Genomic DNA, 17726 nt, shown 5'->3' on the forward strand with positions numbered 1-17726 from the left:
TGAGTCTCTTGGACTTCATTATATCGATCTTCCAATCTACCGACCCGTTGCTCGAACGAGGCCACCATGTCCTTCGAGTTTGCTCGCTTCTTCGGTACGACAACACGAGACACTTCGCTTGATGGGTTCTCGTCTTGGTTGTGTTGTGCCATTTCTCGTAGAACTAGCTCTGATACCACTTGTCACGCCCTTGGAACTTCGACGCCTTGGAACGTGCGGCCTTAGTCGCTTTCTTAGTGATTGCGGCTAAGTAAGCCTGAAAATATCCTAAGTAAGGATGCTTAGAACCTCGACGGAAGCTAGACAAGAGAACTAGCACAAGAAGGAAGATAAGAAAGCTTTGAGAGAAGAATGCTCTTATGATTTCTCAAAGTGAAGGAGTAAGTACAAATGAGGAGGGGAGGCCTCTATTTATAGCTAAAGCTCCCCTCAATGAACGGCTAAGATCTAATTACATCGACGGTTGAGATTAATCTTTACCTACCAAAACAAGTGGGCATTATCTATACAAATTTAAATGCCACCTAGGTCTTTGTGGCTTCTAGAAGGTCCAAACCCCTATTTGGGCTATTTCTCATGGGCTAACCTCGGTGGTGGGCTTTGGTCCGTGACACTTGGAAAAAGCTTTATTTCAATTTGGATTTTAATTTTTTTTTTGTAAAAATAGGTTATATCACTTCGTTCTCCCTTTATTAAAAAAAATTATATAACATTTAAATATGTGTTGCTTAGAGTGTCATGTGATATATAATATATATTAAAAACTAGTTCGAATTGATTCGATCTATATGTTTTAAAAGAAAAATCCCTTTTATGTATTGTTTTTTTAAAAAAAAACTATTTTTTTGAAATCAATTAATTAAAGCCAATACAAATTAATAAAAATAAAATTCAGTTCAAAATTAAATAATTATATATTTTTAATTTATGATCCGATAACTAAATACAAACGATTTTTACCGAATCGAACTCGATATTATGGTACAAATCAAAAAATATTCAACCCTGGTTGCAGGCTGAAATGGATAACCTATATACACATATCTTCATCTTCAGTAATTAAAGTTTCTTAATTCTGCAATTGTTTGATTCATTAAGACTCTTTATGATATTTTATTTGGGATATTATTATTTACAATCAAATTGTTTTACTTGAACACAGAAGAAATGTAGATTCAAAATCATTTGAATGGATAATAACACAAATGCTGCATCATCAACATTAAAGAAGCCAACCCGTTTTCTATATGCATGCATGTCCACAAGCTCATCCACCGGACATCACTGGCAAAAGCTTTTAAAACGTCAATAATTCAGTAATCACCTCATCAATCAAAGCACTCAGTATTTGACCCTCGATGTCGGCTCCGACGACTACGAATGCATCCACTTCAAAGTCCAGCCATTTTCCATGCTGGCTGCTCATGTCTTTGTCCACAAGCTCATCCACCATGCAATCTCCCATGCCTCTCCACCCGCATATCTCCTTGTACACCTCCTCGGCTAGCCTCTCGTTTCTTCTCAGGATCATCATCCCTGTCGTCCACATTTTGTATCCCCCGCTCACAGACTGTCTGCATCTCGAGTCTATGCATTCACTGACTGAATCAAAGAGTGCCTTCCTGTCCAGCCTCAACTCCCCACTGTTACATCCGAATCCACCTCTTCGGCTTTCCAACTGATCAAAAAGATGAGGATTTATGGTTTCATAAGCACGGCCCAAGGAGAAGTCCTTGAACATCAACTCCACATTACACAGTATTTGCTTCACATATTCAAGTTCCCAGTTGACTAACTTCATCGATTCTGACATAACAAAATTTTCATTACTTTTAGCAACTGTTCTTGAACGCATGGAAGAAGCTGAATCGGATAACTCGGTATCAGCTTCTTGTGAGCGTTGCTTCTTTAAAGAACTTAGCCCGAGAACTTCCTGAGCTTGAACAGATGAACACTGCTTGCTTCCTGATATTATGTGCAAGATAGACATTAGTATACCAAAATGAAAAACTAAAAGAGTTTCGATTTGATATCGAACATAAAGGGAGAGCCAAAAGCTTTACCTTCAATGCTGAAACTATCTGTGCTATCTGAGGAGTTGCAGCTTTCAGTTGAAAACAAAGGCTCGAGGATAGAAACCGGACTTGGTTGCCATGCGTCACGAGGGCTGCTACTGCATTCATCAACTCCTCCCTGAATATACACCACATTACTGTTAAATATAATTTCAAAGAAATAGTTTTGATGCACTTTATAGCAACACTTGTGCTTGAGATGAAAAATGATTAACCATTAAAACCTCAAAAGTGAAAAAATCAAACTGTAGATTTACTTGCTATTATACCTAGAAGCACAGTAAAAAAAAATTCTTAGAAAATTGAAATGCTAACTCCTTTACCTGAAGCTTTTGTTTCAATCGAAGCAGTTGAAGATCAGCAGATGAAAGGTTGGAACCGTAACAACTACCCAGTTTATCATGTAACCTGGGCAAGCTACTAGTGCTGTTCCCCAACTCTTGAGAAAACGACATAGAATTAGAAGCCGATACTGAATTGAGAGATTTTTGGTTGGATGATTCGACTGCATTAGTTAATTCTCTTAGTTTTTGTTCCAGAAGCATACTTAAAGCATCTCCCCCTATTACATTATATCTTGATGAAGATGACTTCATACTGTTGGTGTCGAGTAACAATCTCTTACCATGATTATCCATGCAAAAGCTGCTATTTTTCTGAGCAACCTGAGCAGATGTTTCCATTGAACAGGTAAGTGGCGATGTGAATGTGAATGAGACAACATCCATGCCTTTCTTCTTGCTATCTTCAACCCAGCTGAAGTTTCTTTCAGTAACAGGACGATCTTCCTTCTGTTTTTTTTCAATCAACACACTATCAACAACCTGATTTTTCTCAAAATGGATATTCCTATCTTTTGATGTTTTCTTCCTTGGATTCTTCATATCAGAAGATGGACCTCCTTTCCCCCCATCCACTGTACCTAATGCCAACTTCCTCGAGCCAGTTTCGGAGTTCCCAACAGTTTTTCCTGACATTCTGTGTTGCTCGAAAGCAGAACCACCAGAGAAAACTTTTCTACTTTGCGAGTTGGAACCACCGTGCTTTGAAGGTAACTTGTCCTTATTGGCTATTGAGTTTTGCTTCTGGTTGTTCTGCATGAGTACACCAGAACAATTATGCATTAAAGGTTTCTTATGTAAACTCATTTGAGTACTCGGTTGGCTCTTGAAGGGTTGACTACACTTGACCTCACTCTGTTCTTTCGGCCCTAACAAACTTTGGTTGCTGCTTGAAGCCAATCCTTCTCTTTTCTGCACATTGACCTTAGCTTGGATTGCAAGTGAAATTGGCTTCCCTTTACTCTTGAAAACAGAAGAAATTTCTTCAGTATCAGAAGTTCGGGGTGATGTCTCTGTTGATCCATTCCAGCTCTTGTTCATCGATTGTCCTTTAAGATACTTGGCTGCATTTGATTCAACTGGACTTCTAGTCCTTTCACTGAGTCTCGATGTTTTATGAGTAGCTTCTGCTTTCTCTTTTAAATCTCGAGCTTTCAAGGACACGGAAGAAGATCCAACCGGAGGCATTTTCTGCACAGCCTCCATTCTTTCTTTGAAATCACGAACTTTCACTGGCACGGAGGATGAACCAACAAGAGGCATTTTGGATTTACTTATAGAATGTGGGCTAGGCTGAATGATTCTTGCAGCCGTTTCCATTACGTAAGCCGCATTCTTAGTCGGAATAAAACCAGGACTCTTGATAGGAGATAAAAGTTTGTGGTGGGTGATGGGAATTGTTTTAGCTGCCTTCGGGGGCAAACTTTCGATTTGGAATTTCTCTATAGGCTTGCTGACTGTCTTCTGAGGCTTTGACTCCACAAAGTTCCTTGCAGGGCCCTCAATCTTATTGAACAGATCTCCGGGATAAACTACCTGTTGGTCATGATGATAACTAAGGTTTCTGTTTCGGAAATGTGCATCGTCAAACAAAGGGGAGGAGTATGGCTCAGTATATGTGGGTAAGGAATCCAATCCCATAAGCCTGGCAACCACATTAGGCGGCCTAGTCCCATAAATATCATCATCTGTGACTGAGGAAGCGCAACTATTATCACTACTTCCTTTGATGCTTGTCCCGGCTCTAATTTTGTCCTCATCGGTCTGCAATAATCACAGCAACATTTGTAAAGAAATCTCAGATAAAATTGGTAGCCAAGAGTGTTCAACAACAAAATAAAGATTTAACTCTAAAGTCATCTGGGATTTGCCAGTTCTCACCAGACGGAGTCGGGTCATCGGCAAGTTCCCATCACTTCTTTTTCCCTGTTTCGATTGTTCTAAAATTTGATAATAGAACCCATTAGCAACCATAACAATATACGAACTATTACTGAACAAGAATATATTTTGCAGTTGCATATGCATGCCGAGAAACATGCCGCATGCTCATCTGCAAAGGGAAGACAGTTATAACCTGGAAAATCTGACTTGCTTGAGAACAATTTCTTCCGAGATTTCGCAGTCCAGTCAAACAGCTGAAAAAATCCACCTACATAACCCCCTCCATTTCTCGAACTTTCTTTGTCAACCCCCATTGTACAAAAACTGGATTCAGGACTGCTCAACTTAAAAAAGGCAATGATACAAGAGAAACAAACTCCATTCCACCAACAAAACCCATCTGCAGACATTATTAGACACAACAAACAGTTCAGTACGGAATAAATTGAATTTCTTACAATCATTTTCTAAAGAGCATATTGGAAGAGCTGATGGCTATCTGGATTCCCTAAAAAGGGAATTAGAAGCATGTTAATGGAAATGAATCAGCTTCTTTCTATTCTGAGATCTCAAAACAGGCAAACCCGAATGTACCATCTCTATCTTCATTTCTCATCCCATTTAACTAAGCATTGCACAAACTTTTCTTGCAAATGACCTTGCAGAACTTTAAACAGCTGAAAAACACGAAATGAAAACAAAAGGCAACATTCTCCTACTACCATAATCCATCTTAGATCTATATCACAATGCACTCGATCTTAGGAGATTTAGCTTTTTTATTCTCACAATGTCACAATGTCAAAGGCTCAAAGCCCTTCTATATAAATATCCCCTACAATATCATACCATTTGACCTTAGCTTCAACAGCTGAAGTGTCAAGTTTACAAGGTACTGAGGGGATTTGAGAAAAAAAACATGTAGAATCTAATTGAATGGGACCCCTATAATATACCAAGCAATCCAATTTCATTACATCAAGCACATTTAAAAATTTTAAGGCACATTCCTGAAGGGAAAAAAAGCACCCGTAAATCAGTTCTATGCTAACCAACACATTAACAACACAATCATCAATAAACATCAACTTGTAAAGAAAACCAATAGCCAAACCCCAAAAAAAAGCCCAAAACTTTAAATTGAATAAAGAAGACTTACACTAAAAACCAATGGATGAGATCAGCTTAAATGAAGCTAAATTTTTCTGGGTTCAGCTAAAATTTATGGGGTTAAGCTTAAAATTGAGATTTTTGGGAGAAACATAAATGAAAGGTTCCTCCTTTGAGCGTGAGAAACTGACAGGGAGAGAGAGAGAGAATGTGTTGCGGTTCAAAGCAATAAATGGAGACAGAGTAAATAGGATGAGAATTGTTTCTATTTTTTTTCCAAATAATAATGATAATGTTTTCTGTTTAAATTTAAAAAACAATTTAATCATATTATTAAAATGGAGTTGAATTATAAAAAAGAAGAAAAAAAAACCTACAACGTCTCTTTTAAGAGGGTCGATATTTCAAATTCCAAACAGACTTTTGACTGTTAATGGGAATTCTGATCAAGCTACCAGCAGGTTCCATTTAGTTTGTGTGCTACCTTGTCGATGGGAGAACACGTGTTAAAAAATCTCTCTTCTTTAAATTTGAGGTCAACATGGTAATTCAATGCTTAATTAAAACATCGAACTAATCTATTCTATTAATTAATTTATTGATTGAGTTTGATGTTGTCAATTAATTAGTCACTAATTCAGTTGAAAAATATAAAACTATTATTATTTATAAAATACAGTAAATATTATCGCAAGGATATTATTATCTTCTAACAATTTTATAATTATTTTAATAAAATTACTAAAATTTATTATTTGAAAGTCAAATATGTAATCAAAAAAATTTATACATAAAGCTTTTATCACTTCATCTAATATCATTTGGTAATTTAATTTTAATAAATATTTTTTTATACAAAATATTTTTTTCTTTTTAACGTATTTTTATTTCCCTTATTGAGTTTGATTTCTTCCGTTGATCAATTACTAATTCAATTGTGAAATTATAAGATTATATTTATTTACAAAACATATCATTTCATTTGAAAATTTACAGAGTTAATTGTATTATATGTCCTTAAACAATGATTTTTATTTTTAAATTAGTTCTTAAACTTTTGAATATTTCATTTTCATCCTTAAACTATGACTATCATTGTAAATAAATCCTTGAGCTTTTGAACATTCTAATTTCATCCCCAAACTATGATTATCATCCTAAATTGGTCCCAAACTTTTGAATCCTCTAATTTCATCCCCAAATTCATCCAAATATGTAATTAGTTTCAACCATTATTTAACCTAAATTTTATTTTTTTCCTAACATATAATAATATATCTTGACCTAACAATTTTATTAACAAGAGATGTGATTAGTATATACATATAGTTTGTAATGAAATTGAAATGGCCAAAAAGTTTGAGGACCAATTTAGAATGAAATCATAGTATGGAAATGAAATTGAAATGTTCAAAAGTTTGAGGACTAATTTAGAATAACAGTCTTAATTTAAGGATGAAATTGGAATGATTATATGTATAGGGATCAGTTTAAAATGAGGGTCATAATTTAATGGCTTGTGATGCAATTAAATCAAAATTACAAGATTACGACTTATTTGTAAAGTGCAAATTACACTAGATATCATTCGACTTTAGGTGATATATAATTTATATCACTAAACTTTAAATTGCTCTATTTCTAGTATTGAACCTTGATTTGACTTAAATTATATCATTGGATCATTAAAATTTTAACAATACGATAACATTGATGGATCTTTTCATCATTGTGATAATGTGTATAAAATGACGTTATTTACGCATGATTATTAATGCCCAAAATGTATTTGTGATGAAATTAAGATTAAACATGAAAAAAGATTTAATTTATTTAACTTTTAAAAAAATATGGACTTATTATATATTTAAATTAAAAAGTTCAGTATTTGATCTTGTAACTTTGAGGATTTATTTTGTTTACATATAGTATATAATGAATGTTACTACAGTTACTATCGATCAATATGTACAACGACAAGAGTTTAAACCACAAACTATCCTTAACTCCATGTTATGATGACTGCTACTTGAATCCCTTGTCGGGCATCGGATCGACGAATCGACTCGAGGTAGTACCGGACGGTGCTAGCCGCAAACGGAGATCGATCTTACCTTCTCCATTCACTTCTCTGGCTAAAGATGAATCTAGTACTGATCCCACGCCAACATCAGTTTGAACTTGGAAATGTCCCACGGAGACCCTTGGAGGTAGTAGTAGCATCGGCAAAGATGATGCAGCGAGACCTCGGAACCAAACCGCATGATCGGGTGATCTCGGATGCATTGACGGCCTTGACCGAGCTGAATGCACAGTGATAAGAGGGCCAGAAGTCAGAAGCCGTTGGTTTTGTTGATGATGGACTCGTCTTTCTCTTTTGTGAGCATTTTGATGGCCACCCAAAGCTTGAGAATTGAGAAATCCCCGGTGACAAAATTGGCACTTTAACCTCTTGTGGTAATCAATTTCAGCCACTTTGTTTTCAACATAAACTGGGAAACCGAAAAGCTTGATGGTTGAAGAAGACTGATCGACTGCATTGTTCTTTGATTCACTCATTGATGGCTGATGAATTGATTCTTGCGATTGTCCATACAATTATATAGCCATGCACATGACACATGATTTTATATTAAGGGAAAACTTATAAAATTCTAGGTGAGAAAAAATAGATTATCAATTAAAAATACAAAAATATATCTAAAGTATATATTAATTTGATATTTTCAAAGACGACTGCTCACCTGTCCTACTTCGGTCCATCTCTAACTATGTAGACCGACACAAATACCCTTTAAAGTGGGTTGAACCATATCCGAAACAATAGGTTTAGTTTTCGAGTTTACTGTTATTTTAACTTTTTTTTTTCATGGATAGACGACATGCACTCGTGCGAAACGTTGAGACATTTCACTTTCACCATATTTTCTTTTCAACATATCCCATACTTTACAGTGTCTGTTAACATAAAAAAAAAAGATAGACTAATTAAAATTTTCTGTTCGAAACACTCCTTTGAATGGATAAAGAAAATGAATAAAATTTCAATCCTCGTATGACCTATTGATAGTGCTCGTTTTCTATTTTTAAAAGTATTTATGTTTGATTCATATACGTTAAATTTTTAATATCTTGTTTGTTTTTTGTTTGTTTGTTTATTTTTATAATATGTTAATTTTTGATTCGTTTAATGTTCACAAACATATTTGTTTATATGTTCGTCAAAATGTTTGTTTAGTGGTAGCTCGTTTATATGTTTTGGAACAAGTGAAAATTAAAATGGTGAAATTTTACCCTTAGTCCTTAAATTCATTAGGCTTCACAGTTAGAACTCCAAAGTTAATCATATGTTCAATTTAGTCCATACTTTCACCAATATTTAAAAACTAAAAAGTAAAAGAAAAACAGGTAAACGAGCTTATAAACAGGTCGACAAACGAGATTAGAAATGAGTTTGTTTGTGAATATGAATGAATCGAACACACTTCTATTTGTGTTCATTCGTTTATTAAATGAACATTAAAATTATATTCATACTTGTTTATTTAACTTAATAAATGAACATAAGCGAACAATTCAAAAATAATTCATCAAACACTATATTTATTTACACTCCTACCTTTAAAGAATGATATAATTTCAATAATAATATGATATTATCCAAAAGCGAACTCTATAGGTAGACATAATGAATGCAATATTTTATATTAAAAGAGTAAATTTATAAAATTTTAAGGGAACAAAATATAGAAAAAAAGAAAGATGTCCCATACTTTCTATTTTTAAAAGTGTTTATGTTCGATTCGTATACATTTAAACTTTTAATATCTTGTTTGGTTTTTATTTGTTTATTTTTATAATATGTTAATTTTAGGTTCGTTTAACGTTCACAAACATATTCGTTTATATGTTCATCAACATGTTTGTTTATGTGTTCAGGAATGAGGGAAAATTAAAATGGTGAAATTTTACCCCTAGTCCTTAAATTCCTTAGGCTTCATAGTTGGAACTCCAAAGTTAATCATATGTTCAATTCAGTTCATACTTTCGCCAATATTTAAAACCTAAAAAGTAAAAGAAAGACCAGGTAAACGAGCATATAAACAGGTTGACAAACGAGATTACAATTGAGTTTGTTTGTGAATATGAATGAATCGAACACACCTCTATTTGTGTTCATTCGTTTATTAAATGAACATTAAAATTCTATTCATGCTCGTTTATTTAACTTAATAAATGAACATAAACGAACGATTCAAAAATAATTCATCGAAAACTATATTTATTTCACTCCTACCTTTAAAGAATGATATAATTTTAATAATAATATGATATTATCCAAAAGCGAACTCATTGATAGTATAGGTAGACAGAATGAATGCAAGATTTTATATTAAAAGAGTAAATTTATAAAATTTTAAGTATGACAAACTTATAAAATTTTAAGGAGAGAACCAAATATAGGAAAAAAGTTAAAAAAATATAAAATTTTTAAGAGCTAAATCGTTTGGTTGGTCCATTCCTGTATGTAGGGTTTTGGAAACATGCAAAACAGAAGTTTCCTCTTTTAACGATACGTTAACATGTGTAAAGAGTGAGGACCCCCTCCAACATGAATTATGTAAGAATACCTTAAGCATGCATAAACATACAAATAACATAAAGTAATATGGTACTGTAGTTTCCTTTTTTGCTTGGTCAATATATAAACAAGATGAGATCAATAATGGCACTACTTCTCACTGTCTAGCCTTTTGGCAGTCCAATAATTTTGAAGCATCGATTATTACATGCACTTTGTTTTCTCAATAGGGACACCATGGTTATCCACATACCTTAGTTTTGACCAACAAAAACCTTAAAAAAATAGGATATCTATTATTATTTTATCTATTCTTTTTAATATGTTAATTATTATCATATAGATATAGGATTTATTTATAGGTTATGTAAATTTTGTTTATGACTAATGATGAACGATTACGATGATCAAATTTACATCATATAATAATTAATAAAAAACAACAATAAATATAAATTTGACTTAAAAATGGATAAACTAATAGACCGATTAATTGATTGATTTTTATGGAATTAAAGATCGCATTAATTCAAGAGATTACACAAGGAATGAATCCTTGATATCATTCCATCATAACTTGAAGTCTTGAACCTGCACAAATTATTACCACTGAATTAGTAATTTATTGGCAACACTTAAATTGTTATATGAGTTAAACGAATAAAATTTATATTAATGAAATAACTAATGGGATTTGTTGATGTCTTTCTATGACGAGTTGAGTTGTAAGATGGACTGAGTTGTGTATCTAGACATTCTCTAAGGTTAAGTTAATACTTTGACTGAAAAACGAGTAAGGTTCAAGAAATAACAAATAAAAATGTATAAAGGAGAGGCCATAACCAAAAGAATATTAATATTGGAGCCGACTAATTAACCTAACAAACCAAAGTTATTATCATTTAATTCGTTCAATCATCGTTTACAACCACAATTACTGATAGCACAGACAATAAATAACAATATAAACAAATAAAAAAGAGAGAAGAAAAAATATTTATCTTCATTTTGATGAGTTTTCGACAAAGTAATCCTTGGACAATCCAATGGTAGGAAGGCTTTGTTTGGTTGAAATTAGTTCGATTTCAAGTTGATCTAATCGTAGACAATGACAAGTTAAAAAGTTTTAACATTTAGTTTAAATTGAGATTTAATAAGTTATAAGATTTTTCGTCCAGTTTAAATTGCAGGAAATAAAAAAAAGAAGAAAAATAACTTGAAGATCTTTAATATTGGAGAAGCTACCAAACGAAAATAGAAATGACAATAAAAAGAGAGGTGACAATAGTTAATTTGAAGAGAGCAAAACAAGTTTTAAAACCTTTTATTTTTTTAAAAAAAATATAGGCTTTAATATGTTACATTAGTCTTTTTTAACTATAGTTAATGATAGTGATTGTAGTTAAAGTGAAATAAAAATTTAATGATTATAAAGAAAGTTTTAAAAGTTTGACGACTAAAGTGAAAACACCCTTAAAAGTTTAATGACCATTAATGTAGTTCATTTTTTTTTCTTTTAAATAGTCTAGGGTGATTATAAAGTAGTATATATTCATAATATTTCTTAACTATTGATAACACTCGTAAATACAATTGCTTGAACTTAAAATCTCTACGAATAACAAAATTATCTTTAACCATTGAGACCACTTGATTTAATTCACTCTTAAATTAAAGACTTAAGGGCGCATAAAACCATTGTACTTAAAAAAAATTCAATTAAGCCCATGAATTTCTTTTACAGCTTATCAAACTCTTAAAACCCCAAAAAATTAATTAATATGATGATTTAATCGATGGAAATCATTATTGATTGTTATAGTATTAATGTGGTTCACGATACTAATGGAATGATATATGATGTTGATATAGTGATCCATATGTATTAATATTACAATTCACATGCGAATAAAGACATAATAAATAGATTAAATTATTTTTTTAAAAAAATTGACAGCTTAATTAATTTTTATAAAGTTTGAACATTTATTTAACTTTTACGCAATAAAATAAAAAACAATAATTATTTAAAATTATTAAAATATATATTAAAATTTACTAAAAATAAAAAACACAATTAAAATTTTTAAAAAAAAATTGTAAAAAATTAGCGTTAATATATCCAAAATTAAATCAAATTATTATAAAAAATACAAAATATTAAAAAAGAAATCGACCAACCAAATCCATCTCTCCTTTCTGAAATCCGGGGTCACTCTATTATCCTACGCCGACCGGCGACGGATAAGACGCAATTCACAAGTGACACGAAATTCCTTGAGAACCGTTTGTATCCACGCTCCTCCATCGCGCGTAACCATTGATCAGAAAGAACTTTACATGCATCTCCCCATAAATCACGGTCCTCGAACCGGACCCCACCAAAACTAAAACAACCCCTAGATATAGATCCAACGGCTAACAATTAACATGCGCGATGATAACATAGGGCACCGCACCGACGGCGCACGCTAGCCAATCTTCCCTGTGAACAGTTATGGTTCTCCAGAGGATGCGCTCTGCTCACCCCTCCTTAACCTCCCCGCCAGTTTAATCTGTTTTTTTTCTCTCCATCTTTTAATTGATTTTTGGTGTTTCAGTTCGTTATTGACCGTTATAGAAAGAAATAAAAAAATTCCAGGTAATTTATTCTTTCTTTAAATTCATCTCCTTCAATTTGTATTGATTTCCCTTTTCTGGGTTTTGATTATTTTCTAGAGGGTCTCCAATGGCTACGAGATCCAGATTACAGTGAGAAATTTAGCTCTCGAGTGAGTTCCTTTCGCTCCAATTTAAGCTTTAATCTTTGGGTATTTTCTTATTTTGATCTGCCTTCTTTTTAAAAAATCAAATATAGTGGAATTCCAAGTACCCTTTCATGTGAAATGTTAGTCTACACATTGTGTTAATGGAATAATTAACTTTTTTTAATGTTAATTTTAAGTGATCGGTATTAGTCATCAATGGATGCTTTGAGGAATTAAGTATTTGATAAAAGAAATTAGCTACCTTGAAAAACAGTATCGAAGGAGAAGACTAGCTAGTTTCTCTACTTGAGTATTCAAATTTTGTTTAACTATTGCTTTATATATATATATATATTGTGTATAACTGAGATTTTGTTTTTCGTTTGTGGAAAGAATGTCTGAAGGAACAAGTATGGTGATGGAATCTTCTGAAAACGGCACTAATTTATCTCAAGATGATACTGGAACTATTGTTGAAATGCCCGAGTCAACAATATTGTCACAGCAAACTTCTGTGAATCTCGTTCCGTTTATCGGCCAAAGGTTCATATCACAGGATGCTGCTTATGAATTTTATTGCAGTTTTGCCAAACAATGTGGTTTCTCAATCAGACGCCATCGAACTCGAGGAAAAGATGGGGTTGGGCGAGGAGTAACGAGAAGGGATTTTACTTGCCATCGAGGCGGATATCCGCAGATGAAACTATCTGAAGATGGGAGGATGCAAAGAAATCGCAAATCATTTCGTTGTGGTTGTCAAGCATACATGCGCATTGTCAGGCGAGCAGATTTTAATGTCCCTGAATGGCGTGTTACTGCCTTTAGTAACATTCACAACCATGAACTCTTAAAGACAAATGAAGTATGTCTTCTTCCTGCCCACTGCACCATTACTCCAGATGACAAAGCACGGATTTGCATGTTTGCAAAAGCTGGAATGTCGGTGAGACAGATGTTAAGATTAATGGAGCTAGAGAAAGGAGTTAGGTTAGGATGTCTACTGTTCACGGAAATAGATGTGAGAAACCTGCTGCAATCTTTCAGAAATGTCAACCGCGATAATGATCCTATTGATTTAATTGCAATGTGCAAAAAACTGAAAGATGAAGATCCCAACTTCCAATATGATTTCAAATTGGATGGCCATAACAGGCTGGATCATATTGCATGGACTTATGCTTCATCTGTTCAGTTATACGAGACATTTGGAGATGCTGTGGTATTTGATACGACGCACCGTCTGGATTCCTATGACATGCTATTAGGTGTTTGGGTTGGAGTAGACAACAATGGAATGGCCTCTTTCTTCGGTTGCGTCCTTTTACGAGACGAAAACATACAATCTTTTTCCTGGGGGTTGAAGGTAAGAAACCTCCTTTTTGGTGGAACTAAAATATACTTGTAAAATTTTACCTACCGAATAAACGGATATGCAAGTTATCATAGTGATGGAGCCCCTGCCCTGGACTTTGCAACTTTTTCTTGGGATAATTAACTTTTCACACTTCGACTTCACCTTCAAATTTATTCTGAAGTTTCAATGCAGTCAAAGTACGGTTTATGAAATATAAAAACGCGATTGGAATAATTTAATCTTGAAGTTAAAAACAGCAAGGTCTGCAGGGTTTAAAATGCAATTGATGTATGTTTTGTTCTTTAAGTATCTAGTTCTTATGTTAGTCTCATTTTCCTTGTATTCTTCTTTTCTTTTGATCTCGCAATGCATGTTCTTTCTGATTCTTTGTGTTCCCGACATTTATGCAGACGTTTAGAGGCTTCATGAAGGGAAAGGCTCCACAAACCCTACTAAGTGACCAAAATATGTGGCTAAAAGAGGCTATTGCCATTGAAATGCCTGAAACCAAGCATGCCTTTAGCATTTGCCACATTATCTCAAAGTTCTCAGATTGGTTCTCTGTTATGCTTGGGTCACGATATGATGATTGGAAATCTGATTTTTATAGACTTTATAGTTTGGAACAGTTAGAAGATTTCGAAGAAGAATGGAGAGAAATGATTGATAAATATGGACTCCATGATAATAAGCACATTATCAGCTTATATGCATTGCGGATGTTTTGGGCTTTGCCATTCTTGAGGCCTTACTTCTTCGCAGGTTTGACGAGTTTATGTCAATCAGAGACCATTCTTGCTTTCATCCAACGGATTTTGAGTGCACAGTCCCAACTAGATCGTTTTGTGGAACAAGTGTGCAAATTTTGATTACTTTTCTCCTCTTGAATTATTCAATAGATGTATATTCCCTTCACTATGCCTAATTTTAAGTGAACATTCGGTTTTTTGCAGGTGGCTGAGATTGTTGAATTCAATGACCGGATTGGTTCTAAGCAAAAGATGCCCAGGAAACCGCAGAAAGTCTGCCTTAAAACAGGCTCACCTATTGAATCCCATGCGGCTACCATTCTTACACCTTATGCCTTCGGTAAGCTCCAAGAAGAGCTTTTATTGGCTCCACAATATGCATCGTTTGTCGTCGATGAAGATTGCTTTGAAGTCAAACACCATACTCAGATGGATGGAGGTTGCAAAGTGATTTGGATTCTTTGTGAAGAGCAGATTAGTTGTAGTTGCCATTATTTCGAGTTTTCAGGCATCCTTTGCAGGCATGTTCTTCGTGTTCTATCAACTAATAACTGTTTCAGTATTCCAGATCAATACCTGCCTGGCCGTTGGCGCATAAATAGTTCCCCTTCCACAAACCCACCAAAGAACGCAATGAGAGAGCACTCTGAAAAGATTCAGCTGTTAGAGTCCACGACTTCAAGACTTATAGCCGAGTCAGTCGAAACAGAGGAACGTCTCGATGTTGCATGTGAGCAAACTGCCATCGTTCTATCCCGCATCAAGGACCTTCCCAGGTCAACACATAGTGCGAATGATATCATATACAATTGTCAATCCGGTTTGATCTTACCAGAGGTAGGAGATACCGATGGAATTGTTCAAAGCTTCACGATGGGGACTCCTCATGAACCTCTCAGTTCAGGAAAGCTGAAAGATAGAAGGCCAAGAGACGGGATCGATATCACTCGAAAACAAAGACAATTTTCCGGTTCTTACAGTGGACAGTTCGAGCATGACTCATCAGATTGTCCAATGATGGGAGGGGACAATTTGAATGGGGATGCATTAGGATACATGTAGGCTAAAGCATTAGAAGGTTTACAAACAAAAAAGTCTGATGTTATTGTTAGTTACTCTTCCAAATTTCAGCTGGTAAAAAGAAATCCCATAAATCCAAATATAAATATTTGTGTTAAGGTTTACAAATTTCGGAATTCAAACTTTTTATTCACTAAATACCTTCATTGAAAGATGTTCGTCTTAAACAGAGTTGATTTCTAGACTTTGGTGAGAATATAATAAGAAGTTGCAACTTTGTCAATCATAATCTTATTTTAAGTTTAAAATAATTTCTCAGGATGATGGGAAGAGTCCTACTCTTATTCTTTAACTTTTATGGTTTAATTACATTTTAAATCCCTATTAATTTTGATACTAGTCAGAGTATTTTTTAATATAATTATTTTTTACCATTCAATTGATTTTACAATTTATGAAGTTAAATTTTAACTTTCAATTTTTTTAGTTTAATTTTTTCTTATGTTTATTAATTTTGAAATTAACAAAATTAAACATTTATCACTAATTATATGATTTTATTATTGACTATTTTAAATGTTTGTTAATGATAACGAATATAGACGATTCACCTTTTCTAATTTTGGTGGAAACTCACAGTTGATAGTTTTAAGAAAAATAATGTGTTGAAAATTGTGGTCGTCTCTAGTATAGAGAGGAAAAAGAGTTTAGAGAAGAAGATCCCATTGATCTGGTATGGAGAGTTTATATAGAGACTCTTATAGTGCAGGTGTTTGACCTAGGGTTAAAATTGGTTGACATGTTGGATGAATATGATTGTGTGACAGTAAATCTAGAACCGTTAGATAAGTGAAAATAGATGGTTGAACTTATTAGCTTATGAGTGAAAGTAGATGAGTAAATTTATACAGAGACCCTTATAGTGTTGGTGTCTGACCTAAGACCGTTAGATAAGTTTTAGCTATCTATTTATGATCGTTTGATAAGTGAAAATAAATTAATAAATTTATATAGAGACCTATGTAGTGCTGGTGTCTGAACTTTTATTTTCGTTTCAAATATATTATTGAATCGTTAATTCGATAAAGGCACACTAACATGGATTATATGTATTGACGTGAATACCGTATCGAAATGAAGTCTTTTTTATGAGAAAAAATAAAGAAAAATCATCTGGTGATGTTTTGCGAAGAAGGAAGGATGATGTTTTATGGTTTGTGAGATGAAACGAAAAAGTGGTTTTTATAGAGGTGAAGAGTAACTGAGATAGGTTTGTATAGCGTCATAATTTTTAATGGAACCAAATTTAGTCAACTTAATTTTCTAACTTTGCGCCATAACCATTAAATCACTCTAATTTAGTTTTCTAAATGTTTAATCTCTATACACTAATAAATGTTTTTAATATTGTTTTTTACAAGTGTGATTAGTTACCTATACGATTATAATTAATCATATGCTTCACTAAGACACCTCAAAAAATTTGGTTAATCATATATTTAAAACTATGTACGTTAGTTAAGTTGGCACACCCAAAATTTAGAGCTAGAATCTAATGTCTCAAATTTTCGAGTCAACATATGAGAGTTGAGACATCTCGACTCTCTTAGACCGATGGAGAGATCAAAGTGTAATCTCTTTAGATAAGGCAATTAGGAGGTATATTTGTGCCTTTGGACAAAAAGGAGACAACTCAACGCCTTCGAAAGATTCCGATATGACAGAGACATCTTCACCTTTGTAGAAGCAATGGAGAGGTCTATATCCTCTATTGTGGCAAAGGCATTACGCCACTCATCATAGTAATAGAGTAATTCTTATTGCCTAGTGGAAGTATTCCAACACTCTTTGGAGGATCCGTAGA

At 33.6% G+C, this 17726-nt stretch overlaps 3 protein-coding genes across 3 annotated transcripts; 1 reads left to right on the forward strand and 2 right to left on the reverse strand.

The window, feature by feature from the left end:
- Positions 1–1211: 1211 nt before the first annotated feature.
- Positions 1212–5650, reverse strand: LOC120213069. Its single transcript, XM_039211205.1, has 6 exons — positions 5460–5650; positions 4494–4700; positions 4298–4356; positions 2399–4180; positions 2064–2193; positions 1212–1965 (listed from the first exon to the last, which is right to left on the reverse strand). The coding sequence occupies exons 2-6, from the start codon at positions 4612–4614 to the stop codon at positions 1298–1300; spliced, it is 2760 nt and encodes a 919-aa protein (XP_039067136.1). The 5' UTR covers positions 4615–4700; positions 5460–5650; the 3' UTR covers positions 1212–1297.
- A 1785-nt stretch (positions 5651–7435) lies between these two features.
- Positions 7436–7969, reverse strand: LOC120213361. Its single transcript, XM_039211539.1, has one exon. The coding sequence runs from the start codon at positions 7967–7969 to the stop codon at positions 7436–7438; it is 534 nt and encodes a 177-aa protein (XP_039067470.1).
- Positions 7970–12480: 4511 nt separating this feature from the next.
- On the forward strand, positions 12481–15971 carry LOC120213070 (protein FAR1-RELATED SEQUENCE 11-like). The gene is made up of 5 exons (XM_039211206.1): positions 12481–12633; positions 12711–12763; positions 13133–14102; positions 14504–14947; positions 15047–15971. Exons 3-5 carry the CDS (start codon positions 13134–13136, stop codon positions 15902–15904), a joined length of 2271 nt encoding a protein of 756 aa, XP_039067137.1. The 5' UTR covers positions 12481–12633; positions 12711–12763; position 13133; the 3' UTR covers positions 15905–15971.
- Positions 15972–17726: the final 1755 nt, after the last annotated feature.

This window comes from Hibiscus syriacus, unplaced genomic scaffold (genome assembly GCF_006381635.1).
Source record: "Hibiscus syriacus cultivar Baekdansim isolate YM2019G1 unplaced genomic scaffold, ASM638163v2 tig00110020_pilon, whole genome shotgun sequence".
NCBI classification, from domain to species: Eukaryota; Viridiplantae; Streptophyta; class Magnoliopsida; order Malvales; family Malvaceae; genus Hibiscus; species Hibiscus syriacus.

Excerpts from the sequence above, each read along its gene's own strand:
- LOC120213069 (XM_039211205.1), bottom strand. The coding sequence starts at position 4,614 with ATGGGGGTTGACAAAGAAAGTTCGAGAAATGGAGGGGGTTATGTAGGT. Across the intron at positions 4,181-4,297 it reads CGATGACCCGACTCCGTCTG|ACCGATGAGGACAAAATTAG; the intron begins GTGAGAACTGGC and ends TGATTATTGCAG. Across the intron at positions 1,966-2,063 it reads AGATAGTTTCAGCATTGAAG|GAAGCAAGCAGTGTTCATCT; the intron begins GTAAAGCTTTTG and ends ACATAATATCAG.
- LOC120213361 (XM_039211539.1), bottom strand. The coding sequence starts at position 7,969 with ATGAGTGAATCAAAGAACAATGCAGTCGATCAGTCTTCTTCAACCATC.
- LOC120213070 (XM_039211206.1), top strand. The coding sequence starts at position 13,134 with ATGTCTGAAGGAACAAGTATGGTGATGGAATCTTCTGAAAACGGCACT. Across the intron at positions 14,103-14,503 it reads CTTTTTCCTGGGGGTTGAAG|ACGTTTAGAGGCTTCATGAA; the intron begins GTAAGAAACCTC and ends ACATTTATGCAG. Across the intron at positions 14,948-15,046 it reads TAGATCGTTTTGTGGAACAA|GTGGCTGAGATTGTTGAATT; the intron begins GTGTGCAAATTT and ends GGTTTTTTGCAG.